This window comes from Podarcis vaucheri (genome assembly GCF_965113315.1).
Source record: "Podarcis vaucheri genome assembly, chromosome: 4".
Classification (NCBI taxonomy): Eukaryota; Metazoa; Chordata; class Lepidosauria; order Squamata; family Lacertidae; genus Podarcis; species Podarcis vaucheri.
The window spans coordinates 92,660,408-92,688,302 of NC_138762.1; the positions used below are offsets into that span (position 1 = coordinate 92,660,408).

A 27,895-nucleotide genomic window follows, 5' to 3' on the forward strand; every position below is an offset into this window, starting at 1 on the left:
CCTGTGTCCGGCCCAACACTTTGCAAATCCGAAAGGATGCCCTGGCTTTCTGTTCTCCAACCCCACCTAAATTATCCAATCCTTGTTCTTTCCATGTCCCCAGGCCTCTCCCTGGCACATCAAGACATCATGTTCTCTCATTCCCATGGGTGTGCACCTTGTTGCAAAAGACAGGCCCTCTCCCAGACTGAACGTGTGGTGGCATGGAGTGGGGACCCAGCATATCCCCATTTCCTCCTTTCATCAATATGGAGACACAAGTTTGCAGAAAGAAAGCTCTTGGAGGAGAAATGCTTTCCTTTAGAAAGGCAAAAAAGCAAACTCAAATACAGTAAACCACAGCTGTCGCAGCCATATTCACCTTATATCATCCCCAGCACCACATGTCAACAAGGGATTGTAGAAAAGGGTCCCCCCCCCCGCCCGCCCAAGATCTGAAAATACGGTTGTATTTGTAAAAGTTTTCGGTCACTTTCATTCATCTTTTTTTTATTCCAACCTGTGGATATGACCCTTAGAGTTAAGGGCAACCCGTTTGCTTTCTCAGGAGAGAAGCAGAATATATTTTTGGACATGTTAGCAGGGAACCCCTTTCATGGGGTAGAAGTGGTTAGATCTTCTATTACTGTGCAACATTGATTAGATGATAAAAAAAACCCCACCCACCTAGGGGTGTAAAGCACAGCAAATTATTTTTAATAAGTGCCACCTAAGTAGTAACAGATGACTCTCAAGGTAAACTTTAATTGTCAGTGATCTCTTATATTAACAGCCCCCCAACCTACTACAAGTTTCTAATCTTCTTAGAGCTAGCCCAAATTTAACTTTACCTCTTACTAAATGAAAAGGTATTAGCACACCCCTGTAAACTGAAAAAGAGCAAAAGTTATGAATGCCCCATTTTTGCTTTGTTTTAGTTTGCTTCTTTGTTGCTATAGTTGTGTTTGTTGTGTTGATATAAACTAAAAGCAAAACACTATATCTATATCCCCATATCCTGCTATTCATTTCACGTCCTATTTGTTTATTACAGGGATGCAAATTCCATTATTTGTTGAATGCAGGGAAAAATACATTATTTGCCAGGTGGGAGAACTGTTTCTTCTAATGGGCCTGAAAGTAAGTGGGATGCACATATTGCCTGCGGGCTTTTCTCACGTAAGGAGAAAGTGCAGTGGCATTTTCAATACTGATTTATTGTTGCATTAATGTTTTGTAGCCTCCTTACATCACATACATGAACCAAATTATGAAGATGGGGAGCACACGCAGAAATGAATTGAGCATGCTGACGGATAAACGAAGCTGACAAGGTGACAGTAACCCTGGCTCTCCAATGTGACAATTCCCAACAGGTATATATCACACATTCATCACCCGAGTTCCTCTCTCAATCTACAGTTGCCTCCTAGCTTTAAGGAGGAAGGGTTGCTGGTGGCAGCTTTTTCCATTGCCTCATCTCTTTCCCCTAGATAAAAGAATTGCTGTCGGGATGAGATAAAAGCTGCAAACCACTTCTGCACATATTTTTCAAAACAGGGAAGAAGGGCAACAGACAAATTTATTAAGAATAAACTTCCCTTTTACTAACAGTGCTTTTTGTGTCTGGTGGTGCTCACAGATGCAGGGTAGCCATTTTGTGCTGGCACCCCTCATTGAGATATGAGTACTCGCCATGTAATTCCATGCCAAAAAAGCACTGCTTAATATTATTATTAATATGTTGATAAGTTAAGGCAATAGGTTTACTAGAGTGGAAAGACGAGGACAGAAAGGCAAAATTACGTACTAAATTTATACTAGGAAGACTTACATTCTGTTGTTGGAATTTTGTTCTAATAAGTTTGATTTATAGATAATATGTCTTGGATGTATGGATGCAATTATGGTTAAGAAAGCATTAAAAAAGCACTGCTTACTAAGCACTGCTTATGTCTAGGGGAAAGGTAAAGGTAAAGGTACCCCTGACAATTAAGTCCAGTTGCGAATGACTCTGGGGTTGTGGTGCTCATCTCACTTTACAGGCCGAGGGAGCCGGCGTTTGTCCGCTTCCGCAGACATTTTTTCTGGGTCATGTGGCCAGCATGACTAAGCTGCTTCTGGCGAAACCAGAGCAGTTCACGGAAATGCCGTTTACCTTCCCGCTGGAGCGGTACCTATTTATCTACTTGCACTTTGAGGTGCTTTCGAACTGCTAGGTTGGCAGGAGCTGGGACCAAACAATGGGAGCTAACCCCATCATGGGGATTCGAACCACTGACTTTTGATCGGCAAGCCCAAGCAGCACAGTGGTTTAACCCACAGTGCCACCAGCGTCTAGGGGAAGCCCGGACACAAAAGTATAGAGTTTTGATCCTGGAGGGAAAGAATAAAAAGAACATCCTGGACACTGAATGTGCAATCCACACTGCACTGGGGCTTAACATAGTCAAAGCCCTGTCAGTCATGCTGGCAAGGGGGGCGGGGAGAGAGTGAAAGGCAAATATGTGTGGCCAACCTAGAGCTGGTACAAGAACCAGGTCCATACACAGGACCCAGCTCATTTTGACTGAGGTGCTTCCAGACAACATATTTGAGCATTTGCTTGCAGGCAGATTAGACAATGTTGACTATTTAATGAACATTCTTTCTGATGCTTTGAGGGTAAGTAAGATGACCTTGAGCCAAATGAAACATTATCCCACACATTCCAGTACATTTTCTCACCACTTCCTTTATTGCACAAAGTCTGGTGTTTGGGGAAAGCAGGCTTGTTGAGCAAGACTTCTCAATTAAATAACCTGAACATCGCCAGTAAGTGAATACTACCTGAAGATATTGAGTCTCTAAGAACCCTAGATCACAAACTCATTCGGTCTGCACCAGGAAGTGCTGACCCTAACATGTTATGCACACAATAATTATGTGCTTATATTTTATTTTCCAAACACCAAAAAGGTAGGCACTAAACACAGATGAGGGTTTCGAACTTCAGCTGCTGAGTCCAGCATCAAATAGAAACCGCAGCAAGATGTCCAAAAAGCGAGAGGTAAGTTCTCCAGGGTAAGATGCTAAATCAGAGCAACAAGTTATGAGGGCAAAACTAATATTGCACAAACGTTAACCAACTAATAATAATAATAATAGACACAGGAGGCCATTTTCATTAACACTGTGGCATTGTGGGGAAGAGAGCATGTTTAGTTTGGTCTTAAGAAGGCTGACGTAAGTGCCCACATTAGTTATCGTATTTTCTGTGAGTGGAGTATCCCCTGTAAGTTTATGAGTATCTTACCTCTCCCTATACATTGTAGTATAGATTGAATGTTTCCTCAGTCCTAGCTGGACAGACCATCTTTTTTTCTCCTGTTAAGGAAGTGGGGGTTTGGGGGGGAAATCGGAAAGTGCAGGCGTAGAGATATCTTTGACTTCCGTGGGCATCTGAGAAGGTGCAGGCAGTTTGTGGGTTGCGGTGGGGGGGGGAGCAAGGGAAGGACCTGTCTCCTTGGAGAATTGGAGTTAAAGGGCAGGTGGAAAGGATTTTGTTTGTTAATTGCAGTGCTTTTTTTCTTTAAAATTTTTTTAGGGATACTCTCATTTTGACTCAAAAAATCACCATTTTGTAGTTCAAATTGGGAAAAATAAATACAGTAAATGGACAAAAGTACAAAGATTCACAAGACATTTAGCTGTGCGTACCCCTGTGTCCCTCCCCAAAAAAGCACTGGTTAATTGTAATATAAAATGGTAGAGCACCTCGGTCAGTAGAGAGCATGAGGCTCTTAGAACTACAGAGTTGTAAGGGACCCCGAGGGTCATCTAGTCCAACCCCCTGCAAAGCAGGAATCTTATGCCCAACATATTTCCAAATTTATGTTGTTGTATACAGAATTGTCCTCTGAGAATTAACCCCCTCTGAGAAACACAGTCATTCTATAGCAAGGGAAATCTGCACATGAAAATGACTGACTTGGATGTAGACAAGGAGGTAGTCTGACCTCCCTGCAATGCAGAAATCCAAACCAAAGCATCCATGACAAATGGCCACCCAATCTCTGTTTGAAAGCCTCCAATGGAGAAGAACCTTGATCTCGGGGTCCTGGGTTCAAACTCAATGTTGGGCAAAAAGATCCCTGCATTGCAGGGGTTTTGACTATGTCCATTCCAGCTCTACAATTCCATGATTTGTGTGTTTGTGTGACAAATGCCAGCTCCCTCAGCCTGAAAGCGAGATGTGTGCCGCACCCCATAGTCACCTTTGACTGGACTTAACCGTCCAGGGGTCCTTTACCTTAGCTTTTACACACACAAACACACACAATTTTAAGGTGTCACAAGGCTCCTCCCCGCCCCCAGCTCACTTCAGTCTGAGGTGGTATTTCTGTTAGAAGCATGAGGAGTTGCACTTAAGTTGTTCTGTGGTGACTGTTTGCGCAGGCTGTTTTTGGACCACCAGTTTCTGATGTTTTTAATACACATAGCATATGTTTTAAGGCCATCGTACATGCAACTCTAGTGTTCATTTGTCCAAAAGAATAGGCTAAAATCACCCACCCACTGAGCTTCATAGCTGAGTGAAAGGACGCTACGCCACAGTCACCAGGGGCAAATTTTGTTCCATAAAGGGAAATTTGTATGCAACAGCATAAATTTGGAAGGGGGAATACGTTGGGCGTAAGATTCCTGCTTTGCAGGGGGGTTGGACCCTTCCCTTGCCTCCCCGCCCCGCCCCCCCTGGGACCCACGCACTGCCTGCACCTTCTCAGATGCCCAGGTATCTCTATGCAGCCCATACCACTTCCGCCCTTACTTGAAGCTAGCCTCCGACGCAGCGCTGCGCCTGCGCTTTCGTCCCCCGAAACCCCGCCCACTCCCTTAAAGGAGCAAGAGGGAAAGAAACGCCGAGCCGCGCGAGCGCCTCCCCCTCCCGCCGCCGGCGTTTAACCCCTTCCGCTCCCCTGCGCTGCCATGAGGCGCTTCCCGCGGCGTCTCCGTGAGGCGGCGAGGAGAGCGCCTGCGTAGAACCAGCGAGGGGAGCGAGAGGAGGCCATTGGCTGGTCGGCCCCGGCTCTATGAGGTAAGGCCGCCGTTCCCTTCGCGCGCTGTCCCGCTCCCGGCCCCGCCGCCGCTCGTGAGGGGCAGAAGGGGCCTCCTCGCAAGCCGGCGAGGAGAGCCTTCGGTACTCCTCCTGACCGGGGAACATGGCGCTAAGCAAGCCTACCCTGTGGTGACAGGAGCCCTTTCAGTTCCCTGTCTTTCTCTCTTTCTCTCACCCACACATTTCTTCCCCCCCCCCTCCGTAATATTTGGAACCGACCCTGGGCATTATGCAGGAGGCGGCGGCGGAATTCCGGGCTGTACCACTTCAGGTCGCAGGTGAGCCCCGCCTCGCGCTCCCGCCCCCAGGCGCATGCGCCCGCTACCGCAGACGAGGCAGACGTTTCGGGAGCCCGGTTTGCCAAAGCGAGGGGCGGGTCTGGGCGGGGCAATAGCTGCGCTGTGGGCGGGGCGAGGGCCGGGGCCGGGAAAGTGCTTATTTGCATTTCTTTTTCCCTCTTGCTTTGAGTGCATCTGTTGAATGTATCCCAGGGATCATCTAGACCAGCCCCCTGCAATGCAATAAAGTAATAATAATGACTAATCATCATTTGATAATAATAATTCTTCATAATTTAATAATAATTAATTAATTAATTCTTCGCCATTTGATAATAATAAATTAATTAATTCTTTGTCATTTAATAATAATAATTCAGCATTAGTTGGCATCCCTCTGACAATAAAGGAGTGCACCTTTGGGGGTGAAGTCAAAATGTTGGAAGGTCATTTAACCCAACTCCCTGCAATGCAATAAGGATTAACAATGGCACCATGTCGTTGTCGGCATGAGCACTGTGGTTGGGGTTGCAGCGCTGGTCATGGTCTTACATCACGTCCTGCTGCTGCTGGCCAAGAATTTGAACCGCTGTCTGCATTTTTGCTCAACTGGGAAGAATTGTTCGGGGAGGTTCTTCATCGTGGTGGTGTGGGGAACGAGCCTTTCCAGAGTACTTGAAGTTGACAGGTGGTGCAAATTGCTGTTTCCCCAGCATCTGAAACTCCCATTGTTCTCCACGCATTATGTGACAGGGAATTTCATTAGCGCAAGAAGTTTCTGAGCTCTGGGCGCAGTTCTGCCCCTGAGATTTCAGATTAAGACTGCAGAGTGGAAGGAAAGGAGGACCTTTTTTCTGCCTCCCGCTTCCAGCTACTCTCTGAAGGCAGGAGAAGAGATCCTTTTAAGAATATTAGGGGGGTGGGCGGGGAAAGGACTAGGCCATGTGAAAAATGAGCATAATATTTTAGCTGCAGTTCATGCATTTTCAGCTTTGTATCCTCGTTATTAAAAAAACGTTCCTAGGCATTCCATTGTTATGCCCATAACCTAGGCTTAAGGTGCCATTTAGCTCCCAGCTTTCATATCTCAGTTTCTCCTGCACTTGTGTTTCCCTTTTTGGAAGGGTAGAAATCTGGGAGGTACTTTATCACTAAGATTCTGTAATACTCACATGGCGAAAAGTTTTGAAAGCATGCTTTTCCAGGAGTCTTCTTAATTAACGATCTTTGTCCTAGGGTGCCAGCCTCCCCAGTGTTCACCTGATGGAGAATGTGGCAGGTGACCTACCTGCTGGGGCAGTGGCTGCTGTGCTGAAGCCCAGTGAGGGACTACCTGAGGGGAGCTTGACAGTGCATGGCTATGACTTTGACCGTGGATTAGACTATCATGCCTTGCTCCAGTCTTACCTCACCACGGGTTTCCAGGCTACCAGCTTTGGGCAGGCTGTGAACGAAATCAACCGCATGGTGAGTAGCCAGGATGAGTCCCGATGGTGAGAACTGTGGTAGATCAGGTGGGAAGGAGGGAAATTGGGCTGGATCTCATAACTGTGCAGTTAGCTTGCTGCTTTGCTCTCTTTGCTTTGCACGTAGAGACCTCTATAAATTCCTGCATTTTCGGCTTTGTATCCTTGTTATTCCTGCTCTTGTGTACATCACAGCATTCTTCTTTGACACCAGTCATATATCTTGCACAAAAAGAGACAACACCCATCTTCACGTACAGTGCTAAGAGTTAGCCAACACTAAAGTTGGCTACTTTTTTTACCCTTTCCCAGAAATATTCCATAGTCCTATTAGCTCTAAGCATTGGGTGCGAACAGTATTTTATAAGTCTGAGCTGGTATGATGTTCATAAACATCTACATTGATTGATAGGAAAGTCCTACTTTGATTGCATGTATTGAGAGCTCACAGTGACTTCAAAAACTGCAGTTTACATTTATCTCCTTTTCTGATTATCACGTTTTCTGATTTGAAGATAAAGTGGCAAAACCAGTATTTTTCTCCAAATCTGCATATTTTGTGCATTGATGCTTTCCTCAGTTCTCTACAACCATTCACCAGTTTTTGTTTTTGTTTTGCTTCCTTCATATGTCACTAGCAAACTTCTTGCTGTCTGTACTTAGCTATTTAGGGCGATGATGTGCTAAACTTTGTGGTGCTGCCATTTAGTTCAATCCCTGCATTGTGCTGTTGTGCTGAAGCTTGATTCAGATAGTTGGGTTCTTCCTTGCAGATAGAAGCGAAGCTGACGCCACTGGCCGAGGATGAAGGGAACCATGCCGACTTGAATCCCTGTTCCCGCCACCTAACAGGCTGTACAATCTTCTTGGGCTTCACTTCCAACCTCATCAGCTCAGGTGTCCGTGAGACCATCCGCTTTCTGGTGCAACACAACATGGTATTGTCCAAACCTGGGAGGTGTTTCCTCCTTCTGTATATCAAGGGAAAATCTTCCTTTTCAGTTATGTGGTTGTGAAAGGGTAGAGAAGAATCCCTGGTGTTCTACACCAATATCATTCTTGTCTCTCTCATATGTTCTCATGATAAACATTGTATGCTGCCTTCTAATGGGCTGGAGAGAACTTTAAAGGAACTACCTCCGCTTATAGGAAAGAGATACTGGCTACTGATGCTTCATGACTTAAGGATGGATTAATCCCTTTACAGAACTCGGGTCTAAAGGATGCTCATAGCTGCAAGTCTTGGCAAGCACTATAGCCCACATTCTTTGGTTTGTGTAGGTAGATGTGCTGGTGACCACAGCAGGTGGTGTGGAAGAAGATCTCATCAAATGCTTGGCACCCACTTATGTTGGAGACTTCAGCTTGCGTGGAAAGGAACTACGACAGAGTGGGATTAACAGGTACCAGCAGGGGTAGTGGGGAGTGGACGGGTGCAGGTGGCGCTGTTGTCTAAACCACTGAGCCTCTTGGTCTTGCCGATCAGAAGGTTGGTGGTTTGAATCCCCGTGACGGGGTGAGCTCCCCTTGCTCTGTGCCAGCTCCTGCCAACCTAGCAGTTCGAAAGCACACCAGTGCAAGTAGATAAATAGGTACCACTGTGGCGGGAAGGTAAACAGCGTTTCCGTGCGCTCTGGTTTCCACCACAGTGTTCCGTTGCTCCAGAAGCGGTTTAGTCATGCTGGCCACATGACCCAGAAAGCTGTCTGTGGACAAACACCTGTGGACAAACTCCCTCGGGCTGAAAGCAAGATGAGTGCCGCAACCCCATAGTTGCTTTTGACTGGACTTAACCATCCAGGAGTCCTTTACCTTTACTTGTAGTGGGGAGGGCTGATGTTCTGATTGAGAAACAAGATGGGTGATTTTATTGTGGCCAGAGAAATTGATCCGTCCTGGGTTTCCTCTGGTTTGTATGATCCAACCAGTCTCATACTCTGCTGCGGGGAGGGGATTGACTGTATGTTTTAACTTCTGTGGGAGGAAGGAGCAAGGTAGCGGCAAAGTCCCTAGCCAGGATTTACTTCCCAGCTGTGTCCTCCTCTCCTCCAGGATTGGGAATCTGCTGGTGCCCAATGACAATTACTGCAAGTTTGAGGACTGGCTGATGCCAATCCTGGACCAGATGGTGACAGAGCAGGACACAGAGGTGAGAGCTGAAATGTTAGGAATGGTGTGCCTATGTGCTATTATTCTTTCTCCACCCCCCATGTATACCCCCAACGTGGTAATTGCAAAAGACACTTGAGAGCTGTCTGCCGTGAGTTCTGGCCTCATCTTTGAAAATGGAAAAACTCCCAGCATGGAAGAGGATGAAACAGCAACGGAGACATGTCTTACTCTATCTATTGTGCGATCTCAAGGCCATTTTTCCCCCCTGCCAGTATTGTTGGTTTTCTTATTTGCTCCCACATAGAGGATTTTTCTTTTCTTTTTCTTTGAAATCGCACGTATTAAGACTGTGCAGGTTCACCCCGGATCTTAGCTTCCCCACCAATCTGGGGAGAAGTTGGCATAGTCTGAAGTTGTGGTCTGTCTCCCTGCTTTTCAGGGGGTGAAGTGGACTCCATCAAAGTTCATTGCTCGGCTTGGCAAGGAAATCAACAATCCCGAATCTGTCTATTACTGGGCACAAAAGGTAGGCTGAGGAAGTCTTCTGTGTTTTAAGTTCCATATCTCACCTTTCGTTAAGATTAGCTTCCAGTAATCTGGCTGAAATGCTGCTTGTTTGTCACTTCCTGATGGGATGCCTGTCTTCCACTCTTCAATCATCTGAGGGTCTGTCCTATGTATGTGATAAGGCATAGCCTATTATTTTTCTGGCTTCGTAATCCCATTCATTTCCTAGCTGGTAGCCTTGACCCCTACCATCCAACCATTAAGGCATAGTTCTGTGTTGTGCATTTACTACTTTTCTGCATTTCAAGTCTGTCTCCTACTCCCACGCTCTGCCCTCCCTTCCAAGATACGTTAACCTCTGCCATATGAAATACCCACTTCCACTTATAATGCTAATTGTGTTCCTGGCAGAACAGCATCCCTGTACTGAGTCCAGCGTTGACTGATGGTTCCCTGGGGGACATGATTTTCTTCCACTCCTATAAGAAACCAGGCCTTGTGCTGGACATTGTGGAAGGTGAGCTGAGATTTGTGCGACATAAGTAAGTCTCTCCATGGTTTCTGTTATGTACCTACCACGGGTTTCTACTTTCAGAGGAAGGGAGACAGCTAGTGGAATCCGTACGCTGTGTACCAGACATTCTGGGTCTACCAACCCCCAAAGTATGACACTGTTTACTGTGCTGCTTGTCTAATACTTAAACGTATCTCTCTCTCAGATCTGAGGCTCATCAATACGCAGGCCATATTTGCCCGGAAAACAGGAATGATCATCTTGGGAGGAGGACTTGTCAAACACCACATTGCTAACGCCAACCTCATGGTGAGGCAGATTGTGCAGTAGGAACAAATTCACAGTGCAGAAAGGCAGGGTTTGTTTGGGGTGGAAGATGTTGCAAAAGCAGAGGATGCGTTCGTAGAACAAAGACGCATGGGTTGAAATGGCATGACACTGCTTGCTTGCTGACTTTGGGTATGGGGAGCTAATTCTAGATGCTGTTGAACTTCCATTAGCCTCAGCTGACATGGCCACAAGTCAGCAATGAATTCATATGCTGCATAAGTCCTGCCAAGCTATATAGGCTCATTGAACGTATTGAGCCTTCAGTGGTTCACCCCAAGCACCCCATGCAGCTTTCAATAGCCTCCCATGCTGAGCCTTGGAAGTTCCTGATATTTGGGGGAAGGGAGCCCATATTTCAGTGAATGAGTACACATTTTGCACACAGAAAATCTCAGGTTCGGTTCCTGCCATCTCTTTAAAAGTATCTTGCCCACGAGGAAAAAACTCTGTATGAAATCTCATAGTGCTTTTGTGCTAATTGGACCACTCATCTTAAATTGATATGCTTTGTATCCCGGATTCCCCTTCCTCTCCCCCCCTTCAATCGCAATTAAAAGATCAAGAAACGGACCACTTGTCTTAAATTGATAAAAGGTAGTTTTGTATATGCATCTGCGCTTATCTCAAAGTCCATATGTGGAACAGTTATATTTGGTATCAGATTTGCTGTGCAAGTAGGCCTTTGGTTACCACTGAGCCAATTCTGCTCCGTATGCCTGATGTCATCGATTATTGTACCTCCTCAGAGAAACGGTGCTGACTTTTCTGTATACGTCAACACGGCACAGGAGTTTGATGGCTCAGACTCAGGAGCTCGGCCTGACGAAGCAGTTTCCTGGGGGAAGATCCGCATGGATGCCAAGCCTGTCAAGGTACATGCGGTGGAAAGGAGGGGACTGGCAGATCACGGTATTGGCAGGGGTGGGACATGGAACTTGCCATTGGCAAGACCGGTGAGTTTTAGAGTAAAGAAATGAAAAGCTCTTGAGGAGAGGCATTCTTCTGTATTCTTCTCTTTACAGGTTTATGCTGACGCTTCCCTGGTTTTCCCACTGCTGGTTGCGGAAACCTTTGCACAGAAACCAAATGCCTTTGCTCCAGAGAAGCAAAACGACTAAGCCGCGGACTACTGCGTGCCCATGTGCTTCTCCCACATACCACTGCAGCTGCTGGCACCTGCACTGAGACTGTTTTGCAACATCTGTTTGGATGCATGGAAGGCACTGGAACCATTAGCATGACATCCTTCTCCATGCTGAATAGAAGCTGAGCCCCAGTCTCAGAAAGTGGCGGTCTGTTACTTGTGTGTAATCGCAACCCATCCTCCTCGTGAGCCTGCTGAAAGGATAGTGTTTCTCTCTTTTTGCTCTTGCAAACCCTATACACTCTGAGACACTTGGTGATATACCTGCCTCTCCAGCATGCCGCTTTCGTGATAGTCGGATGGTCCTTGGAGTCTGAAGTTGACATTTCCCCCCTTCCTTTTAACAACTGGCCCAGCAGTATCTCTCTGTTCATGGCCTCCCTGCCCACTTCATTTTAATTCTTGGATTTTCTTCTCTGTCTCTTTTATTTACTGATATGACGTGTGTCCATCTGGAATCTGCTTGAGATCCCCCAGCCTCCGAATAAACCACTGTAGTCTTTAAATGTATGTGAGTGCTTTTGTTTTTGCTAGAGTTGGCGTACTGTGCCCAAAACCCAACTATTAAAGGCCTGCTCTTCTGTGGGCCTTATAATGACAAGGAAAGGCTAAAGAAAATCAGAGCAGTTCGTTTTTGCTTGGCTGAAATGGGTAGTTGGAATCTTCCTGCTGAGGAGAATTTTTATTTATTGAAAGTTGAGCTCCAGTTTGGATATACCATTGAAAGGAATGAATTGCATTGCCAGTTGACTTGAGCCTCAAAAGACATTCACACCTGTACATTAATTCAAGTTGACAGTGGAGAAGGGGCTGTAGCTCAGGTGTGGTGTACTTGCTTTGTAACCACAGGATCCTACGCTCTGTTCTTAGCATTTCATTTAAAAGGTTCTGAGATAGCAGTGTTGCCCAAGAACATCACTGTCAATCCAATTACATGGCAGTGAGGGAAATGGACCAGTGGTTTGTGTGGTATGCAGTTTGTATAGTTAGAACTGCATTCATAAATTGGATGCACATCCAAATGCATATCAAACTGCAGATTCAGTCTTGTCCGCATTGCATTGTTTCAGTGGAAGGTGTACCCCAATATACTTCCATATAGGGGATGGATGAAGATGCATATATGAATTAAAACGCTAGCACATATTCCATTTAAAACACAGCTGTCCCTCAGATGTGCATTTAAATGCACAAAACATACCTGGCATTTCTTGCTATATACATAAAATTGTATGCCTGTCGTCACGCAGCCGCCATTTGCAGTGCTGCATCACAGTCCTGGATTTGCATGAAGTAAGAGCAGCATAGGGGAGCCAAAGAGAAGACAGGCTGCCCAATACCAGTTGCCAAGGCCTGGTGATGGTGAGGAGCAAAGCGGTTTAGAACAGAAATGGAGAGTGCTGAAAGGAAAATAGCGGTTTTAAGCAATGGCCAAGGTTTGAGTAAAGTACCTTAATACAGCTGGAATATTTGAGGTCTCTGCATCCTTTATCTCGTAACATGAGGCAGGAATAGAAGAAGGAGAAGTTTTGAGTACAGCAAAAAGGGAGAGACACTGAAAGTGGGGAAGTGGCTGATTTAAACAGTCTGGTTGTGGAGAGAAACGGAGAGATTTAAAAAATGGCAGAGTTTTGAGTAGAGAGCAGGAGATGTGGCCCTTTAAAGAAGGTTTGTGTACAACAAGATGGAAGTTTGGAAAGACCCTGTTGTGTTAACTTTTTGGTATTCTCTTCTGTGTTGTACCCATCTCTGCTATTACTCCTACGTTTAAAAAAGAACTGTCCCGAGTTCCCACATCCCTATTTTATTCAAACCACTGCTATTTAAAACCACCATTTCCACCCTGACTTTGTGCAAGGCCAGGATTGAGATGATGAACTATAAATGCTCTAAAGAGAGCTGCACTGTGAAGGTGAAAACCAGGGCAAAACAGAACTGCAGAATAGAAGAACGTAGCTTTATAAAATGAGATTGAAAAGGTCAAAAGCAAGCTTAGTAATTGCATAGGGTGAAAAGTAAAAAGTCTAGGGTGCTAATGGTGTGGATGGCAGAGGTTTGGTGAGCAAGCGAGCAAGGGCACAGTCCCTTGTGTTGCATACTTTTTCATTCCTAGCTTTCTGGCTGGGGGTGGGGTTCCAATTTGGGTCAGGACCAGTGCTTTTTTCTGGGAGGACACAGGGGTACGCATACACCTAAACATCTTGTGAATCTTTGTACTTTTGTCCATTTACTGTATTTATTTTTCCCTATTTGAACTATGAAATGGTGATTTTCTTGAGTCAAAGTGAGAGTACCCCAAAACATTTTTTTCGAAAACAAGCACTGGTCAGGACTCCCTGGTTTGGGTAGTTAGAAGACCTTTTTCCCAATGCAAACTGCAGCCATAAGGGGCTCAGCCTAGATCCAAGCCACAATTGGAAGCCCCATGCCAGTATCCCAATCCAGAATTTGTGGGAATGAAGGATCTTCTACTCAGGCTTTTTTAATAGGTTTTTTTTTTTCCTTTAAGGATGGGTTAATTTCCTTGGGTTATATTCAGACCATGCATGTTCCTTCCTTATGGGATGCTGCGGAGGAAAGACAGAAAAGTGGGTGGGAACGTGAGGCTGGAGGAGAAGAATCAAAGATATAAAAGGGTAGAGAGAGCCATTGCAGTCGCTGGATGGGGCATAGAATACTACCTGCACTTCACCCTCATTGTTGGGCTTTCTGTGTCTGTAACACTTTCTGGGTCGTTTACAAATTTTTCCTTTGAAGTGTTTATTTCACTCATTTCCCAAAAATATTCTTAGGTTTCACACTTAAGAGCTGTGAAACTGCAGCAATAAGCCCCACATAGACAGAAATTCCAACATGTTGTTCTGTTAGAATGGGAGGCACTCCCAAAACCTCAGGAAGCTGAATTCCTTCCTTTGTTAATATAAAATGCAAATTCCACGAAATGGAAATAAGTACAAATGTTGTTGTTGTTGAGTCGTTTAGTCGTGTCCGACTCTTTGTGACCCCATGGACCAGAGCACGCCGGGCCTCCCGCAGTTTGGTCAAACTCATGCTAGCAGCTTCGAGAACACTATCCAACCATCTCGTCCTCTGCCATCCCCTTCTCCTTGTGCCCTCCATCTTTCCCAACATGAGGATCTTTTCCAGGGAGTCTTCTCTTCTCATGAGGTGGCCAAAGTATTGGAGCCTCAGCTTCAGGATCTGTCCTTCCAGTGAGCACTCGGGGCTGATTTCCTTAAGAATGGATAGGTTTGATCTTCTTGCAGTCCATGGGACTCTCAAGAGTCTCCTCCAGCACCATAATTCAAAAGCATCAATTCTTCGGCGATCAGCCTTCTTTATGGTCCAGCTCTCACTTCAGGGATCCCTTCATGGATCACTGACTTGCCGTGGTGAAGGGGCTTGAAGAACTCAGAGAAGCTATGAGCTATGCCGTGCAGGGCACCCAAGATGGACAGATCATAGTGGAGAGTTTTGACCAAACGTGATCCACCTGGAGCAGTATCCCTACCAAGAAAACTCCATGGACAAAGACAACAGGCATATACAAATGTACCTGCTGCCAGGTCCATAATTGCTCCAATGGAAAAGAAGGTAGCGATGAAATCATAGTGTTTTCCAGGCTTAAAGATGTTATATGACGCAAAGGCCATACAAAAAACAGTCACTGCATTGGCAGTTGAGGCCAATGGCATCAAGTCCTGGGCAAGGATTATTTCAGAGGGTAGGGACTCCTCATCGTTTAATGGTATGCATATAATGTTGATTTTCTTCATTATAATTCTACGCATGGAACAGGCGCCCCAGATCCCAATCCCTACAATGCCAGGTTTGTTGCTGCCCAGGATGTTCTCAACCTGCCACACTCTCCATTCAATATTGGCTGTGGAACAGATGCTCATAATTTCAGCGGATAAGAGCCAGGACAAAGGCAGCAACTGAAAACAGGATACCCTGCACAACAGCTGTAACGGAAAGGAGCCATAATGTGCCTGGGGTGGAACTTTAGCTTTGGTACTGGGAAGGCTGGCGATAGAAGGCATGCTGGAGAAAAACACAGACGAAAGATAGCCGTTACATACTTAGGCACAGTATCATATGGACATCTAAAGTTTGAGCAAATAGCGATGTGCATCTAAAACAATGCCATCGTTCTAGGGCGAATTCTGCATTTTGCCTCTTGAGACGTAGGAATGGAAAAGTCTGCTCAACCTGCAATCCTAGGTGCCAGGAATCAGACTTCCCCAGGGGTGAAGAAACTGCACAACCGCCCAACTCCTTTTGTTGCATGGACCCCCTTCATGCAGATAAGGGAGCTCTTGTCTTGTCCACTCCTCCTCTGCATTCCTGTGCTCCCCTCCCTTCCCTCTCCATTGTTAAAATGTCAGACATGCTCCAACCAAAGTTACACATTCTACCCTTGAAAGAAAGTTTGGTGCAACAGACCAAACAGCTACTGTTCCTGTTCAGGAAAGAATCCTTTCTGACTTTAGTCCTCATTCATTCTCTCTCTCTCTCTCTCTCTCTCTCTCTCTCTCACACACACACACACACACAGAGAGAGAGAGAGAGAGAGAGAGAGAGAGAGAGAGACCTCAAAAGCCTACCAACTGGCTCTCAGACAGGACAAAAGGAACTAAAAGTCAGTTTCTTCTTATCTGAGAAAACACTGCTATGTTGGTGGGGAACTGAGGAGTGCTGCATATATGCACCTACAGGAAATCGGTTTTTTTATCCAGCCTCTGGTACACAAGAGCTTTTTTTCAGGGCTTTTTCTATGGTGTGTCTGACCTCAGAGAAGATTGAAGCTGGTCTGAGCACTGTAGCAACTGCTCCTTGGAGTTCTGAGGCAGTTAGAATGCAGCTTGCTTTGAACGCTCAGAACAACACAAATCATAACTCCAGGGTACTGGTCATTTGGAACATTTGGCAACTGCTTGGAGGCAGTATGCTTTTGAATACCAGTATGATTCTGGCACTTTTAAAAGACACTTTTGTTGTTGTTGTTGTTGTTGTTGTTGTTGTTGTTGTCGTCGTCGTTTAGTCGTGTCCGATTCTTTGTGACCCCATGGACCAGAGCACACCAGGCACTTCTGTCCTCCACTGCCTCCCGCAGTTTGATCAAACTCATGCTGGTAGCTTCAAGAACACCATCCAACCATCACATCCTCTGTCGTCCCCTTCTCCCTGTGTCCTCCATCTTTCCCAACATCATGGTCTTTTCCAGGGAGTCTTCTCTTCTCATGAGGTGGCCAAAGTATTGGAGCCTCAGCTTCACGATCTGTCCTTCCAGTGAACACTCGGCTGATGTCCTTAAGAATGGATAGGTTTGATCTTCTTGCAGTCCATGGGACTCTCAAGAGTCTCCTCCAACACCATAATTCAAAAGCATCAATTCTTCGGCGATCAGCCTTCTTTATGGTCCTGCTCTCACTTCCATACATCACTACTGGGAAAACCATAGCTTTTACTATACGGACCTTTGTTGGCAAGGTGATGTCTCTACTTTTTTGTTAGATGTAAGCTTATGCAAAGATTGGGTACAAAATGTGGAAATAAACACCCCAAGCTGCCAGTTCCAAAGGAATGAGCGAGCAAGATTTGAAATAAACGAATAGATTCAGCAACTTGATTCAGCAGTACTGGTGGAGCAGACTAAGGATCCATCTGGTCCAGAATCGCTTTTTCTAAAATTAAAAAGCTTTATAACAACTCTGTGGGGACAGGCATTTATTATTTCCATATTGCATTGTGGTAGATGTGTGCAGACGTCTGATACTGTGAAATAATTTCTCGCTTAAGTTAAGACCACTCTGTAAATTCATGGAGTCAGACCTTTGAGTCAGAGGTTTCCCACCTCCTTGGTTGCTTTCCTGATCACCCAAATATCAATTCTCCCTACTGTCGCTGGTTCCCTGAAGCAAAGTTCTTAACCTGAAGCACTATTTCTGGACAAAATAAAAAAATTCCTTCCAGTAGCACCTTAAAGACCAACTAAGTTAGTTCTTGGTATGAGCTTTCATGTGCAAGCACACTTCTTCAGAAGAAGTGTGAAGAAGTGTATCTGAAGAAGTGTGCTTGCACACGAAAGCTCATACCAAGAACTAACTAAGTTGGTCTTTAAGGTGCTACTGGAAGGAATTTTTTTTATTTTGACTATGGCAGATCAACACGGCTACCTATCTGTCACTATTTCTGGTTTAGCGGAGTGTGTAATGTGAAGCATATGTAACCTGAAGCGTATGTAACCCAAGGTATCACTGTAGATTTATTAAAAAATCTCCTATTTTTTCCTGCATCTTCTCATGGTGATTCCTTCCATTATAAAACGTGGGACTGAAAATATCCTGCATTCCAGAGCAGATTCCCAATTTGAACCCCTGAATGGGAGACAGCCTTCTTGTTCCAAACATGGCTTCTTTTTCAAGAAAAATAACACTGATTAGTGGACCTGAATGTACGTCAGCCTCTAAAAGATGGCTCCTATGCTCAGTACCAACCTCCTGGAGATTTTGAACACACTCAAGACCACCTCAGTCAGTACACCTAAAGCAGGCAGAGTCTGTCCTACTATAGGGTTGCCATATGTCCGGAATTTCCTAGACATAGTTGGGATTCGGCCACCGGAAGCAGTGTCTGGGTAGAAATCGTGGAAGTGTATTGGAACAGACTTGTGGACCAGATTAAGTTTGAGAACCAAGGTAACACTGTATATGCATTTCAATGCACATCTTACCATAGTATGTGCATTTTCATACACATTACTTGGTATGGCAAAATTCAGATAAGTGCAAATTTCAGTGGGCGGCTGTGTTTCATAGCACATATTTTTTGACAGAATGCGTAGATTAGGTAGCCTCACCTTTAAATGAGGACTGGTTCAAAATTTCGCCCGCTCCTGTTTCCGCTCTCAGGTATTTCCAACTCTCATTGCAATCAGTCGAATGGCGATATGCTTGTTGCGCTTCGGATCCCAAGTCTGATATCATCAGTGTCGGGGACAGCAGGGATTACTGAATATGCAATGATGAATATTCTATTGAAAATTGGTCATAATTACCTTGGGCTGCAATAACCCTTAACCTGAAAACTTTTACTCGTAGATTAAGAGCACCTTAGAGAATGTTCTCCACTTTTTTCCTGCATTTTACATCCTACACCAAGGTCTCATCTCCTTCATTTTTAAAGTGGCTCTACACTACATTAACCTTATCCCCTTGCTTCCTCTAAATAGTTGTAGAAGATAATTTCCTGTTCTTCATAACCTTCTTAGCTGTCCTACTCTGTACTTACACGTTTGTGTCAGCAATTAAACTCTTACATGCCCTCATTAATGCACTGAACCTTGTCTCCATTCCTCTACCCCTCACTTCATTCTGCTATGTGGTATAAATATGGCTCTATTGTTCATTAGCATACGACCCCCTTAATCCCTCAAAGAAGGTACAGGTGTGGATATATTCTGCCCACTGCCCCACCCCTCTTGCAAATGAGACCCACTTGAACTTCTGTGCCATGCCTTTGAAACAACAGTCCTGTTAAACTTCACGACAATTCCGAAAAGGAAGGGGGGTGGAAAAGACTTCCCTTAAAAAATTCCAAGCACATGTATTTACTTTTATCTCACAAACGGCTATCATGGCACGGCTTTGTCACTGCCGAAACGCAAGATGAATAATGCATTTTGCAAACAACAGGAACCTTCCATTGTGAAAATAAATTATTCCAAATAAGACACATGTTAGCCACGGATACGTCGGTGGGCTCGATAAGAGAAATAACTAGAGGAAATTAAATGACCTGTCTACAGGAGGGCGGGCAAGGTAGTTTGAACTGTCTCTTCTAGTTTAAAATTTATGAACCAATGAAGTTGTGCCTCTCGCCCTCATACGTGATCATATTCAATGGAATCCAAGAACAACACTTGCATAAACACACACATCCATAGACTACCTTTCCAGGACTGAGCTACTGAAGAATCCTGAAGAGCTTAATTTCAAATGGGACTTAAGTCAATTTTGACCAAGATTCCATTTGGAAGAAAATTATTTCTGACTAGGGCTTTTTTAAAAAAATGCAAACACGATTTTCAAGGCTTGCTAACACAGTGACTTAGAACATCATAAAACAATGTACATTTGACCTCCATGCCCCGCCAAAAAAAGTTTTGCCAACACGCAAAGTCATTTTATGCATCTGAGTTACTTCTCGCCATGTTGCCCATCAATCAAATTTGTGCCATGGCAAATCAAGCTAACTGCCAGTTGTGCATCAGGACAACTGAATGATTAATTAGTGGTTTTAATTAAACTCCTTTGCGGCAGTATAGTGAAAATTAAATCTGAATGACAAAATGGAAGCCTGCCTGGGAAGCGTTAAATATTGTTGCAATGATCTTCAGGTCAGGACTGCTTCGTTTCAGGTTTTCTCTTTTAGTTTCTTCTTTGGGCACTGATGGTTAGAAGATACCTGAGGAATGAAGCATTAATAGCTTTTGATGGCTGGTGTCTACTAGCTGGAGAGGAAAGTAGAGCAGGAGTTCCAAAATTGTGGTCTGTGGACCACCAGTGGTCCATGAGTTTCATTCAGGTAGTCCTCAACTTGTCTGCTTTAAATATTCATATTGGTTTTAAATTGAATGTTTTTTGTTTCTTTTATTTCTTACATTGCAGTACAATAAATTTCTGATATAAGAAATAAAACAGACAACAAAAATACAATTCAAAGTAATACAATATCTAGCCTAGCATATTACAATAGCTAAAATGGGCAGGAAAAAATTATTAAGTTTCCCACCAAAACCCTCAGCGATTTTCAAGTGGTCCATGAGGGAATTTATTTTTGGAAGCACTGGGATAGAGGAGAGCATTTGATTTGAGCCAGCAAGTCTGTTTTTACATGTATCTGCTAATAAAAATACATTGAGACTCCATGAGAATGCTTCTTGGAAACAGGTGCTGGTTTAAAAAGAAAATGTCTGTCTAATTATCTATCTGTTTCTCTGATACTTAAGCTATACACCTGTTAAAGGAATCCAGTCCAAAGCTTATTCCTCACAAGAAAACTGACCCATGTGAAAGGGTTCTCCAAGGAAGGGAGGAGTGAAAGAATATTAGTCATAAATAGGGTAACTGACAAAGAGGCATTGCAAAAACCATACAAAAAGTTGTTCAGCTTAGCAAAAAAAAGGCAGTTCAGACAACTCTGGTTTGCTTGTGGTTTTTGCTGTGCCCACACTGATCTTCCTGGGATTGATGGAAGATTCATAGTCATAGCTGTCAAGCATCCCTTATATGGCCGGACAGTCCCTTATCCCAGCACCATGTCCCACTGCTGTCCCTTATTGATGACGTCCCTTAAATAAGCTACTGAAGGTAATGGGGCCCTTTCTATGTCCAGCTGTCCTTTGTCAACAACAAATTGTTGCTGTTTTTGTGTGTTGAATATATGCTATATGGTGATTTATGGGCCTAATAGGTATTTAAAGCCAACTGCATGCAACAAAATATGTATTTTATCAAATTAATTGTTGATCCCTTATTTTGGCTGCTGATCCCTTATTTTCGAGGCTGCTGGTCCCTTATTTTCAAATCTGTAAGTTGACAGCTATGTTCATAGTTCTGTCATCCATTTAGCATACTTAATCATTCACCACATTTAAATCAAATCCCATAGATTTGTTTAATCAAACAAAGTACACTTTATTTACCCAATTCTCTCTTGCGAAAAGACAAAAGCAGAATTTGACGAGGAGCACATGCAATTTGCTTACTTAAAACAATTAGCCCTGCAAATTTGTTTACACCAAAGATTGAACAAATTGCTTGAAACAATGCGGACGCCGACTTTCTCATTTACACTAATGGGCTCGCATTTGTAGCTCTGAAAGCAAAGTCTGATGGATTTCATAACATCTATGTGCCTGGTGTGTATCCCATCGACTCTCCAAGGAACTTGTTTTATTCTCACATATAGGTGAGATGTATTAGTCTGAGATATGGCAGCTGGCCCACAGTCAGAGACGGCAACTTGAGCAGAAGATTGTCGTGGGGGGGGGCATGACACACACATGGCTCCATGTGACACAGGGAGGAGCCAATGGTGGAGTCGAAAGTGGCAGCAGAACAGCTTCAATGGCTGGTGGCTCTTCCTCTCTGGCACTCAGCCTCCTCCTCCTCCTCCTCCTCCTGCATCCACTGTCTGGGGGCTGCTTCCCTCGTCCTTCCCCTCTGCAGCAGTAGGAGGAGTTGCCAGCGACACAATTTTGCATTGAGAGCTTATATAGCCTTCCCCCCCCCGTAGTGTTTTTTTTATCCATATAGATCCAGCCCTGATCTAACACTGTTGCCCATTGAAATAATGAAAGTGATATGAAAAGGAAATGATGCTTGATGTATCATCATATAACCTCATTGCAGCCAAATCCAAACAAGTGTTCAATAATCATCATCAGCTAACCTCCCTGAGAAATTTGTGCAAGCAGATCAGGATCAATAAACAGGTCATTTGGAAGTGACTGAAGTTTGACTTCTGTCCAGCTGCCTTCAGAACACATTACAGTGGTGCCTCGTGTTACAGACGCTTCAGGTTACAGATACTTCAGGTTATAGACTCTGCTAACCCAGAAATAGTACCTCAGGTTAAGAACTTTGCTTCAGGATGAGAACAGAAATCGTGTGGTGGCGGTGCAGCGGCAGTGGGAAGCCCCATTAGCTAAAGTGGTACCTCAGGTTAAGAACAGTTTCAGGTTAAGAACGGACCTCCAGAACGAATTAAGTTCTTAACCCGAGGTACTGCTGTATTTGGAAGCAACAGGGCTTTCAAAATTCTTCCTTCCTTCCTTCCTTCTTTCTTTATTTAAAATATTAAGTGTTCATCTGTTTCTTGACCATATTGGAAACATTTCTTCTTCTTCTCACTTCTCATAGGCCATCTTTTTTTGGACCACTCATAAACATATCTGTAAGAATTGTAGCAAGAAACTTCACTGGGTGGCCATTCTTATATGTCATATTTTCCCTTACAAGGAAAATCTCTATTTACAATCTCTATTTAAGATGCATGTTTATTTTGCTCAATCAATCAGTCAATCAATCAACCAACCAACCAACCAACCAACCAACCAACCAATCAATACATGGAGGATATGTGCTTCTTGTTTGATGGTGCTAATTCTTCCTACACAGGTGGGTGCAGAATAAAGATGCATGAAATCACTCTCATTATTTGCATTACAAAGGTTGTCCGTACATGTCAATTGTTCCTGGGTAAATAACACAGAACACAAGACCATCACTGAGCTTGTGAAGTGGAAGCATTCCTGCATCAGCAAGAGAAGCCCATCAGATGCCTCCTTCTGGCCTTCCTCTAATTACTCTCTTTCTCGTTACTTAGGAAATGGCTGTAACTCAGCGGTAGACCATTTGCTTTCCCCACATAAAGTCCCAGTTTAATCTCCCAGCATCTCCAAGGAGGGCAAAACATTTCCTGTCTGTCACTGTCAATTTTCTCTTATCCCATCAAAACTCATGATCTACCAGCACTCAAATCTTCTTTCGACAAGCTTTGCCCCCTTAACCTCCAATCTCCCATTTGCTCTTCAACTTGTCTGAGGCATCTATGCTGAATATTTATATTCTGCTGTATTTATAAAACTTCTGTAAGTTTTGTAAGTGTTTTATGGGAGAAAATCCATTGCAGTAGGAAAGGTTACCTCCAGAATGCAGAACCTGTGGATTTTTAAGTTTAGCTGGGCATCAGCACCCACCTTGGTTTAAGACAGTCTCAATCATCATGGCCAACGATCAGGGATGATGGGAATTTTAGTCCAACAACTTCTGAAGAGCCACTGGTTCCCCATGGGGTAATGGATAATACTGGTTGATCAACAAAATGTTAACACTCACACTCACTAGAAATCACTGTGTTAACCAGGCACTAAAAGCAATAATGAAATTTGTCTTCCTCAATAGCAAGCTTGGGTTGGTTGAGGCATTTGCAAACTCTTGCAATTATTGAATTCACAAGGGTTGTTAGTTTATTTCCTGGACTTACAAAAAAAGCCACCTTCATGTTGCTAATAGTAAAAGTTGGCCGTACAGTCACTTTGCACCTGATGCGTGTATAATTTCTGAAATGTCCGAACTGGTTAAATTCAAACAAGTGTGATCATTTCCCACCCCCAAAACAACAGCAACAAGAAAACTGTATTACCACTAAGTGGAAATTATTGTCTCTGATTTGGGTCTAAAATGTCTTTCACAGATTCCAGAATCGAGGCAACTCCCACCCCCCACCCCGTAAAGTGGAAAGAGGCCCTTAACGCTATTGTTTACTTCATGCTTGATTTCAGACTTACTAGTATAGCAAAAGGTATTCCTGAGAATTTACTGGTTCCATTTTGTACAAGCAAAATGAAACAATTTTGATAGGTTTGCTTCCTGGAGAGTTGGAAAGCTAAAGGCTACTCTTACACAAATGGAACGCTAAGATAATTTTGGAAGGATGTCAAGTAAAGAATCACAACCTATAAATTTTCACTTGCTCACTTGGTGCTTGGTTACTTTTTGGTCTGATAGGTTCTAAATTAGATGCATGTGGCTTGGATTCAATGTGTGGCCTTGGTTGCTAAGCAACTGGTTTTATGTGCCTAGAAATCCCACTCTCCACCTGATATTGATGAATGGGTAGCAGAACTCCAAGAATTGCATCTCGATAGTGCGTGACATATATACAAAAGGACACCCTGCACTCATTTAATGCCACATGGCATGCCTTTCTGGAGCACTTTGACTGCAGTCATAATATCCAAAAATTGTAACTGCTGCCTGGTAGTCTGACTGCTCTCTTGACAAACACAAGCATCAACACTTCCCCATTCTTTCCTTTCCAACTCTTGCCTCCCTTTCATCTTCATCTTGTTCTTTATCCGCTTATTTCTCTCACTGAAAACAAGGCTTTATGCTTGAACAGGACATTTCAAACCAAACTGGGAACAGGTGTGCCAACTCTTGGGGGCAGAGCTGTCATCAGCAGTGGAGCAAGCCGATCAGGTGCCTGGGGTGGCGTGCGTGCCCCGCACCCAGGGGTGGGGCCAGCCACCCATGGGGCAGGGCCAGCCAGCCACTGGGGCACCGCACTGGGCATCTGCCTGCCTCCTCCCATTCAGCCTGAGGGGGAGGCAATGGGTGGATTGTTGGGGCAACGCAGAGCCTGCGGGCAGTCAAGCCACCGCTGTAGGCCCAGCGTGAGTGCCACCCACCATTTTGTCACCCCCCTCAGTGGGGACACCCGGGGCGGACTGCACCTACCACACACCCCTTGCTATGCCCCTGGGTGTCTTCAGCCCCTTCAATATTCTTTAGCAGGGGGCTCTGCCCCCCAAATATTGAGGGGGCAAAGGAGGCCATACCACATATGAATGTTAGAATGATGTTGGATAGAAACTAAGTGGTTTCTAGCTGTAATGTTATAAGGTAATATGAGAAAATGGACTATTAATAGGTAAAAATCTAATGTTACAATATTTTAAGATTGAAGACTAGGATAAACAAAGAGGGGAGGGATTTGCTGAACTAACAAACTGAACTGGAATACAGAAAAAGGAGGCATGAGGAGGTCCGGGAAATAAGCAAATGAAAGATGTCATTGAAAGATCGAATTATTTTTAACTATTTTTATTTTGTATTTTTCTTTTTTCTTTTGCAATATTTTGAAAATCTTAATAAAGCGTGTTCTCCCTAACAGAGAGCACGTGTTGCGGTTGGGGGAACAGGCCACCCTGTCATGACTAGGCAAATTTGGTGGAACCCTAGCCTTTAAGAGGTTAATTGGGTTGCTGGGGAATTTTGATTGTTGCCAATTCGGAGGAGGGGTCAGAGGCTTTAAATACAGAGGCCGGACGATGGGATGTCCTCTTGGCCGTTTTGCACCAGATCACCCGCCCTCCCTCCCTTTTATAGGGTGGTTTTTTGTTTTGCTCGCTTGACCTTGCTATGCCTGTCATGGGGTCGTCCGCCTTGGAGCGAGGGCCTGGTAGGAATTTTGCCATCTGGCTGATTGGCTGGTGCCATTTGGTTTTTGCCTACTGCGTAGCAAATCGTCACAACTTGTAAGGTTGGCGGTTAGGCATTGGTTAAATTGGTGCTTGGAGGGGTAAGTGCCTATCCCTCCAAATGATGCGAAGGGAATTCCGTTAAAGGAATCCAGGGGCTTGCCATTCTTTCGTCCTTGTCCCCGGAGTCGGACTTGGGCCGTGCAAGCCCCAACGGAACATGAGGGTGAGAGGTGTGGGTCTGTGTCCCAGCTTCATTTCTCACCCAATACTTGTTTTCCACGCTGGCTTCCGGTGGTGTCCGGAAGGGACCAGCTCTGTCCTTGGGGGGCAAGGACAGATAGTCATAACCAATGCCTAAGCAACCACTCACATTTTTTGTATTTGAATAAAGTTGTGACCAAAAATTATGCCAAAAACCTTAAACAAAAATTGAAGTGTGCAGTGTGAATTATTTTTGGGGGTGGCATTGTGGGACTCAACACGCAAATATCTTTAAAAACAACAACAAAGGAGGCCACACCGCCAAGCCAAGCACGACATCTTTGCCTCATGGTGGCACCTCTGACTGGGAATCAGCCAGCTGAGATGGAGATCCACTGCATCCTAAGTTGCTTATCCCAGCAGATCTTGCATTTCCTCATTTTATAAGCCAAAGCTGCTTCTGCCTTTCCCTGAACCAGGGGTTCCCAAACTATGAGCTTCATTCAGGTGGCCTGTGGCCTCTTCACATTTAATATTCATATTCATTTTTAAAGTATGTCTCATTGCTTCTTTTATTTCTTATATTGTATTTAATTACATTACAATGTGAATGCAAATTGTAATGCAGTGGCGCTGTGGGTTAAACCACAGAGCCTAGGACTTGCTGATCAGAAGGTCGGCGGTTCGAATCCCCACAACGGGGTGAGCTCCCGTTGCTCAGTCCCTGCTCCTGCCAACCTAGCAGTTCGAAAGCAAGTCAAAGTGCAAGTAGATAAATAGGTACCGCTCCGGCGGGATGGTAATCGGCGCTGCTCTGGTTTGCCAGAAGCGGCTTAGTCATGCTGGCCACATAACCCGGAAGCTGTACGCCGGTTCCCTCAGCCAATAAAGCGAGATGAGCGCCTCAACCCCAGAGTCTGTCACGACTGGACCTAATGGTCAGGGGTCCCTTTACCTAAAACACAATAGAAGAAGCAATAAAATACAATTAAAAAACATTCAGCATTTATCACAGCACAGCACAGTTGCTACAACAGGCAGCGGGGGGGGGGGATATTAGGAGGTTCAAAAACCTCCACAATTTGGAAGTTGTTGGTGGGGAAGTTTGGGAACCACTGCTCTAACCTATTTTCCCAGGACAATTATACAGTTTTTGGATGAGTTGCTTCAACGCTTGAAGCGTTCACCGTAAGAAATTTTGCTGCTTACATTCTCTGGAATTGCAATACTTTACTAGGCAGCACTAATTCCACACATCAGTTTGCATCTGCTTGGTGCTGGCTTTAGAACTAAAAGCATTCATAAAACACTTGGTCATTAAAAGAGCCTAAAAAAGAAATAGCTTAACAATATGATCAGAAAGAGCAAGAATATAAGAATATCATGCAAAAAGAAGACACAATAATGCTGAGCTGGCTTATTAGCACAATAATTGATCTCTTTTAAATACACACGGAGCTTTAAGGAGACAATTTTCTGCCATTTATCTCCACGCCGCATACGTATCATTATATCTCCCTGAATAAAAAAGATTGGCATGAATTATGGAGATCCTTGATTGTGTTATCAAGCACGCTTGTACCTTGATAATAGCCGTTTGAGACTTTGCTCTCTGGGACACTACCCTGTGCAGCATTTTCTCAGCTAAGTTTGCAATTTGTAAAGGGTATAAATAACGGAGGCTGCTTTACAAAAGTTAAAGGATTAGAGCCAGATGAGTCATGAGTGGAGTTTCGCTCGTGAGACTCTCCTGTGATGGGCAGAGGGGATGACATTTTCCACCATTTTCTCCTTCCCCAGTCAGCATACTGCACCCCTGGTAAAGCTGCTCTGGAAGGCTGAGGGGGAAGGGGGCTTCTGTGGGGGAGGCATAATGGTACCAAATTATGAGTTTTAAATGTCTGGACCAGGGTTTCTCAAACTTGGGTCTCCTCTAGCTGTTTTTGGACTACAATTCCCATCATGCTAACCACTGGTCCTGGAAGGTAGGGATAATGGGAGTTGTAGTCCAAAAACAGCTGGAGACTCAAGTTGGGGAAAACCTGGTTTGGACTATGGATGTTTGCTGTTGGCTGGAACGGGGGTCAATCTCAATAGCTGTTGAAGCACTACTGTGGGTGGACAAAAATAAAGGGGCTGCAGTGGTTAAAGATGTCCCTCCACTGGGCTCTACTCTTCTTCTTCTTCTTCTTCTTCTTCTTCTTCTTCTT

General features: G+C 44.4%; 1 protein-coding gene across 2 annotated transcripts; it reads left to right on the forward strand.

Moving 5' to 3' along the window:
• Positions 1-4,876: 4,876 nt before the first annotated feature.
• DHPS (deoxyhypusine synthase) lies at positions 4,877-11,934 on the forward strand. Of its 2 annotated transcripts, none has more exons than XM_082218811.1 (10): positions 4,877-5,056; positions 6,592-6,822; positions 7,595-7,759; positions 8,103-8,224; positions 8,874-8,970; positions 9,373-9,459; positions 9,852-9,957; positions 10,160-10,263; positions 11,031-11,156; positions 11,307-11,934. In XM_082218811.1, exons 2-10 carry the CDS (start codon positions 6,619-6,621, stop codon positions 11,400-11,402), a joined length of 1,107 nt encoding a protein of 368 aa, XP_082074937.1. In that variant the 5' UTR covers positions 4,877-5,056; positions 6,592-6,618; the 3' UTR covers positions 11,403-11,934. The 2 variants fall into 2 exon arrangements, with proteins under 2 accessions (XP_082074937.1, XP_082074938.1); XM_082218812.1 differs by lacking the exon at positions 4,877-5,056 and adding an exon at positions 5,088-5,355.
• The last annotated feature ends 15,961 nt before the right edge of the window (positions 11,935-27,895 follow it).

Coding starts and splice junctions, on each gene's coding strand:
- DHPS (XM_082218811.1), top strand. CDS start 6,619: ATGGAGAATGTGGCAGGTGACCTACCTGCTGGGGCAGTGGCTGCTGTG. Junction 7,760..8,102: donor TTCTGGTGCAACACAACATG/GTATTGTCCAAA, acceptor TGGTTTGTGTAG/GTAGATGTGCTGGTGACCAC. Junction 8,225..8,873: donor CGACAGAGTGGGATTAACAG/GTACCAGCAGGG, acceptor CCTCTCCTCCAG/GATTGGGAATCTGCTGGTGC.